At 46.8% G+C, this 7,016-nt stretch overlaps 1 protein-coding gene across 2 annotated transcripts in view; it reads right to left on the bottom strand.

The window, feature by feature from the left end:
- Positions 1-490: 490 nt before the first annotated feature.
- The window catches only part of TTC23 (tetratricopeptide repeat domain 23), a 99,304-nt gene continuing 92,778 nt past the window's right edge, over positions 491-7,016 (bottom strand). For both annotated transcript variants that reach the window (XM_044231021.1, XM_044231022.1), the window contains 2 exons: positions 1,941-2,023; positions 491-1,073 (listed from right to left, as the gene is read on the bottom strand). In XM_044231021.1, the coding sequence (XP_044086956.1) occupies positions 959-1,073; positions 1,941-2,023 (198 nt within the window). In that variant the 3' untranslated portion in view covers positions 491-958. The remainder of the gene's footprint in view (positions 1,074-1,940; positions 2,024-7,016) is intronic.

Genomic DNA, 7,016 nt, shown 5'->3' with positions numbered 1-7,016 from the left:
AGAGAAAGCCAGGGGAGCAGGGGGCCAAGGGCTGCACCAACTCGGGAAAAAAAAAAAAAAAAAAATCTCCAGAGGGCAGCCATGTTTCTTCTGCCCGGAGGAGAGACCAGGGAGTCAGCGGCCCTCCCCCGTAGCCTCTCCAGGCCAGCCTCACTCCTGCTCAGCTGCCCTCACTCCCTTACCCTGCCTCTCCTGACCTCTAGCCCATTTACCACCATTCAGTCCCTGCCTCGCTTTACTGGGCTCTTTCCCTCTGTTACCAATCTCACCATTATGTTTAGTGCTGCGTGCATGTTGGGGGGGCAAGCTCTGAGGGGACGGGGACATTGTGTCTTGGTTACTGTTGTGTCCCCAGCTCTCAACGGGTGTTCAGCCCCATTTGGTGAATGACAGCACGAGTAAAGAGAAGCTTCCTCGTGCCCCTGTCTAGGCTCCAAACAACTCTGAGGCAGGCTTCATTTTCAAAACACCAACCCCAGCACTTCCAAGATTCCTCTCATTAGCATTTTATTTTCAATCCCTATTATCTTCCTGTAAGAAGGGGGGCTTCTTCCAGAATTTTATTGCTCCAAATCTGACTCCAGGTCTAGGCCAGGGGCTCTCTATGCATTGGTACCGTACCCGGTATTCACACACAGAAGTTGTCAACTTGTGAAGAGAGGCCTTGCAGCCGCAGTAGCGCCGATGGGTGAAAAATTTTGTTGGCAAGAAAAACCAGTTGGGCGGTAAAAAAAAGAAAAATTCTTTATAGAAGCACCAGATCACCCCCAAGGGTGTCCACTGTCAAAATGTGGCCCGCAGGAAATCCGCAGTATCTGGGGCCTGCGGGAGCAAACAGCCCTGACAGTCTGTCGAATTCCATCTTCCTGCTGGAGAGGTTGATAGGTCACCTCAGTGTCAGCGCCCAGGCGTGACCAAAGCTCTCTCGGGGGGGAGGGGAGTTGGGGGTGTGGTGGTCTCAGTCCGCCATGTTGGGCCTGGCCTTCCCCAGCACAGGGTGCTGGGCCACGCCCGTGTAGAACGCTGGTTTGGCTTTTGGGGCCTGCCTGGACTTCACGGCCACCTCTGGGGCCCTGCAAAGGAGCAGAAGGTGGGGTGAGTGTGGTGTCCCTCAGACCTCCTCATGGTTCCCCCACCAGGCCCAGCCCCTGCCGCGGTGAAGGGGAGCCTCGCAGTTGCTGAGCTACAAGTCCTGAAGGGGCCTGGGGAGGGATGATAGAAGAGAATCCTGGCACGGGATTTTTTTTCTCCTGCTTTCTAATTCCTCAGGACCATTGTCACTGTGCTGAGAGAATCAGCCCTTGGATGGCTCAGTGAGCGGAACACAGGCAGAGAGGTTGGGACTGGAGGAGGCCTTGCTGGCTCAGGGCTAAAGGGGTCCCGGCTCGGGGGTCAGCCCGGAGACAGTGCCCCCTGCTGGCTGCCTCCTCACCTTCCGTGCTTTCAGGATCTTTCCTTGGCTCTGGGCTACCCAGGCTCTGTGAGGGTGCGGCCTGTTCCCTGCTCACAGGCTGAGAAAGACTTGGGACCAGCCTTCATGGAGAAGTCAGAGGGCTTTCAGCGTGGCACCCCCTCCCTCAACCCTGACAGGCACCCTGAGAATGAAGGGAAGCCAAAGCAGGCCGCTAGCGGGCCAACCTACAGCACACTGTGCCTTTGCCTTCCAGCAGGGGAGAGGATGGGCAGGCGCTGATCTCCAGGAGGGAGAATCCTAGGATGTGTTTCTGACATGATTCAAGAGCTAATTTCTTCTTAGTATCTGGGCAAGGGAGCTATTTTACAGCTGGGTTTTCAAAGGAACCACGGGTCCTGCCCAGCTGTTGAGTTACAGGAAGTCAGTTAGTAAAACTTTCCACGGAAATCTCCACAGACCCTTATAGAACCAGCTTCCTTTGAGATCAGAATGGCAGAGGAAACAGTGTAAGTGGAAACCAACTCACTTGGACAGGACGTCCACCGTCTGCTGGGTGGCCAGAGTCCTCTTGTCCTGCGGTCCGTACAAGAGGGTCTGAATCTGAAGACACTGCAGGACACCAAGTAGTAATCATGAGGTCATTCATACAAGTACCACTGGGAGCGTTTTGCAGGAAAAACAAGTCTCTCTTGAATGGAATAAAGACCCATGCCTGACCTTCAATCTGGATCCTCTGAGGGATCTAGGAAACACATGTAAAGTTTTAACACTATTTCACAGAACTCCCTGGGACAAGCTGTATGCAAACTATGTTTATAATCATTTTAGAAAATAAGGTAACAGCATTGTTATTGACTGGGAATGGCCTCTAGTTTCCATTTTAAAATGAGCCTTGGGGGCGCCTGGGTGGCTCAGTGGGTTAAGCCTCTGCCTTCAGCTCAGGTCATGATCTCAGGGTCCTGGGATTGAGTCCCACCTCAGGTTCTCTGCACAGTGGGGAGCCTGCCCCCCCACCCCGCCCACCTGCCTCTGCCTACTTGTGATCTCTGTCTGTCGAATAAATAAAGAAAAAATCTTTAAAAAAAAATAAAATGAGCCTTATAATAGCCCAGAAAAGTTTTTTTAATGCTTTTGCTTATTGTTGTTGTTGTTGTTAAAAAATGCTTTATCTTATATGCAATTTTTATATTCATTACTATACAGTAATTTCTTAGGAGTTAACTGTTCAGCCTATGTCTTTACCCAGGGCTAGCTCTGGCTTGACTTCTCCCCTCTCCATACTGGGTTGCCATGTGGTTGCCTGGACCAGGCAAGGGAAAACTCAAGGAAAGGATAAAGATGAAAGTTGTGCTGCCAAATGGCCAAAACCCAAAAATGGTTTCCATCCAGAGATAGAAAAATAGACCAATAGGACACAGAAGAGGATCCAACACTTGAGAGATGACAGAAGAAGTGGCCCTGAAGGATCTAGGGGCAAGAACTGAACTGGTAAATAAGTGGAACTTCTGGATGAAAGCATCGAAGATTTATCTTTATCATCTTGAGTCATGGAAGTACTTCTTAAACAAGACCCAGACAAACCAAAAGTAGAAGACTGATAAAATTTAACTGTATTAAAATTCAAAACATCTATGCACCAAAATTCACCTTAGGCAAAGCACAAAGAGGGAAAGGACAAAAGACAATGAGGGAAAATACTCGCACAATACTGAGAAGGGATTAGTATTAAGAACATACAAAGAACTCCTATAAGGTATGGGAAAAGCAACCTACCAATAGAAAATAATCAAGACATAAACATATCATTCAAACAAGTTGAGAACTAAGTGGCCAATAAACACACCTAAGCTCACTAGTATTCAGAAGCACAAACTAAAACTTCAATGAGGTTGTTCCTTCACCTATTACATTGCAAAAGTCCTAGCCTGATCATGATAATACCAAGCTCTGTCAAAGGTATTAAGCAAGAAAAACTTTTTTTTTAAATTGATTGTGGGTGTTGAAATTGGTATGACCACTTTTTAGAACAACTTGGCAATATTTAGTAATGGATAGGTAAATTGTGACATAGATGTACTGTATTTGTAAAGTATCATATAGATTTTTGATGTGCTTGTATGTGTCCACATGTAGATGAATCTCATGATCATAGACCAAAAAAAGCAAACTACAGATGAATGCATTATGTATTGTATATTATTAGAACATATATTACATATATCATTTATATGAAGCTTAAGAAACATGTAAAGCAAGGCGATAGTAAAATAATTAGGAAAACATGGGAATGATATCAAATTCAGGACAGTGGTCATCTGGAAGTAGGGTGGGAAAGGGAAGAGTGGGGACTTCAACTGTAGGGTCATGTCTTAATGCTTTTATTGAATTAATGAGCTCAAAGGTGTTGGTTACATTCTTCATGCTTTTTTGCATACCTGAAATATTTGATATTTTTAAAATATTAAATTGGTTTTTCTACATGATAACAGCTTGAGTCAAAAAAAAGTGTGAGGGTTTGAGGACTTTGTACTGAAGACTGTTTATTCGTTCTGATCTGCCAACCGTTTTTAGGTCTTCGAGAAAATTCAAATGCAAGCAGCCAAAATGCTTTGTCTTTGTAAGATGTGGAAAACATCAAAACCGTCTGAATGTTTGGTTCAATCTGAGGAACTGAGAAAGTGGTTCTGGAATCTGAGAATTGGGCTGTCTTCTGGAGGAAAGAAATATTATTAGACGAAGCTATGACAGGGTTCTCTTTTAAAATAACAGATCGTCATTCTGTTGGCTGAATTATGTAACACCAGGAATTAGCATCCTGGTTCTGTTATTCCATTTAGCAGATGATCCAAATTCTCCAAAATCCACCCCCTCCATCCAGCAAGCCCCAACCATTCTGAATCTGCACTGGGGCCATGGCCAGGTCTGGCCTAGGCGACGTGCTGCTCACTCCACGGGTTCAGCCAACACTGCTTTAATCCACGGATAAACTGTGAACTTGGGAAATGCAGGAACCTGAGAAAGTTCTGTACTGCTTTTGGGGACGGGTTTTGTCGACACCCACGACACTTGATGGGAACACTTCCAGCCCTCCTCTCCTCCGTGGCTCCTCACTGTTGGAAGCCTGGGGGCGTCTCCACGCAGGGCCCGGCAGAGACTGTGCTCAGGAAGGGATTGTAAGCAGGAAGCAAGCAAGCTTTCCCCTCGCTCTGGCTTGGCAGTAAGAGGCCTCCGTTCAGGGCTAACATTTTTGCCAGAATGGACTTCATTTTCTCCTATATGGCCAGAAATACCTTAACTCAGTGTAAAAGATCAGGTCTAATTTTAAACCCACCTGACTCCTCTGTTTACATATTTATGAGTGCCCCCGATGCAACTCATTTTGAGATGAGCAGATGTCAACATGCCTTGATGCTAACTCGTTCACTGTGACATTAGAGTTTTACTGACATTATAATAATTATTTGAGACAGTCTGAGGTCTCCATTTACCCTGCCTTAACAGATGGCCCCCAAAATCCAAAAGTCAGGAGGAATTTCCATCCTACCCCTTTGGTTCCCGAAGTTTCTCCCTGGCCCCTCATTCCCTAGGGAAAGACATCCTACTAGCTAAATAGTCACAGATTCCTGGGAACAATGACATGGCAATTGACAGAGCTTAAGACAAATTCTCACTGGTTTAACCTGCGACCTCCATTCTAGACCTCGGGTTCTGATCCTTTTTCCCGGGGAAAATGTTTGTAGAGAGACTAGAGGTAGGAGAGAGGGTCATAATCAATACTCAAGCCCAAGAGAGGTGAGCCCCACCCCCATCCCCATCCCTACTCCCTAGACCCCCGGTAGTCAAGACTCTTCTCTTCCTGGCCTTAATAGATTTTTATAAAGGCTACTTATCCTCATTAAGAAGATCTGCTCCAAATTCTAGCTGAAGCGAGAAGAGATGTAAAGTGTTGCCAACTAAGAGAGGGAAATGAGTCCTCGGCCCCTGCCTAATCTCCTTTACAAGGACAGCTCCCACTGACACCAAACCAGGTGCCACGTCAGGAAAGAATCATTCACCCATGAGCTGGAATAGTCTCCAAGAGCTACCTTTTTAGAAGAGTGAAATAACCCCTCTCCGACCCTTGCTAGAAAATGTTTATATAACCACATATTTATCTAAGAAACGTAAATTCAGTTTCTCAATGTTGTGCTCCCCTTAGCTAAATTTGTTTAAGCATTTTTGTGTGAAATAGGTGTTTCGATTCTTTTGTTAAAAAGATAGACATCGACAGAGACCGGGTCAATAGGTTGTTCACTAAACCTACTGGAGCCACGCATTGTAAATACCCCTCTGAACTCAGACTATATGGAGCCCAAAGACACGGCTGGACGACAGGGCTCCAGGGATGCATCAGCTACCGAAACCTCCAGCAAGGGAGCTTCCTGGTGGGTACAGCATGATAAACCTTCGCCCTCCGAAGCCAGGCAAGTTCAGTAGTTGCAAGAGTACTGTTGGCTAAGTACTACTTCGCTTAGTCATTCCTGGTTGCCGAGGTCATTTAGAAACAACCTTAAGCATTTGATGTGGAATTGAAAAAAAAAGTCTTTTTGAAGTGACTGAGTTTGGAGAGCTAGGTTCCTAAGGGGACCCTGAGACAAAGCAGCTGGGATAGGAGCCATCGGTGGGTGTCTTCCTAGCTCTGGTCTACCTCTGGGCCCCGGAGCTCGTGCCCTTCCCAGTGTGGTTGGGGTGGGGGGGGGTGGCTTGGTGGGGGCAGGTCTGGCATGGAGGTTAGCTGACTCAGTCTTCTTGGGCTTCAGAAAACCCCAACAGCGAACTACCCTAACTCACAAAGAAGCCTATCTCCTGCTTTGGGCCAGAATCTCTATTTACCTATTTATGGGCGCCTCTGAAGCAACTCATTTGTCCTGACCGTCTGCAAGGCCATTCCTTTATTTCCCAGCAGAACTGGATTGCGGGGGTGCTTAGCCCTCCCTTCCTCCATCAACCTCCAGCCTTAAGTCCTAGAAGCTGCCTCACCCTTCTTATCAGGGAACGTCAGACAATGGAATCGCTGATGGGACATGTCCTCCTCACTAACAGAGGCCAGGCAGCAAGGCCATCAGCTGAAGAGCCAGCTGCAAGGTCACGTGGCTCAGTTATGGAAAAGTGACAGACTTTGTCCCGCCTGGTAAGGGTCCATGCCAAGCCTGTCATGCTAACACATGTGTTTTGTCTTTATATGAAATGAAGAACAAAGCCAGGGAAAGGTACGTTTGTAAAGAGCGACTCTCACGATATGAATCACTACTCCTCTTAACACGTTATCCGTCAAAGGAGATACTCCCTGCCTGTGGCGGAGAATTACCCAGAAACTCACGACCTGTGCCTCTGTGTTCATGTCAGTTCTCAAGGCTGGTATTAAGAAAAAAAAGATATCAGAACCCAAAACATGTGGAAGGGCGAAAGGTCTTCAAGGTTTAGAAAAACACAAATAGGCTTTCCCGGACGAATCTTTATCAGGCAGGCAGAAGTGATTTACTCAAATGATGACCTTGGGAGAACCGAAAGGACAAACCGGAACACAATTCCCCAGCTGGCATTTTTCCTGCAGAAACAGGGG

Source organism: Neovison vison, chromosome 13, assembly GCF_020171115.1.
Source record: "Neovison vison isolate M4711 chromosome 13, ASM_NN_V1, whole genome shotgun sequence".
Classification (NCBI taxonomy): domain Eukaryota; kingdom Metazoa; phylum Chordata; class Mammalia; order Carnivora; family Mustelidae; genus Neogale; species Neogale vison.
Note: the sequence above shows the minus strand (reverse complement) of the source record. Positions and strands in the feature narration are given on the sequence as shown.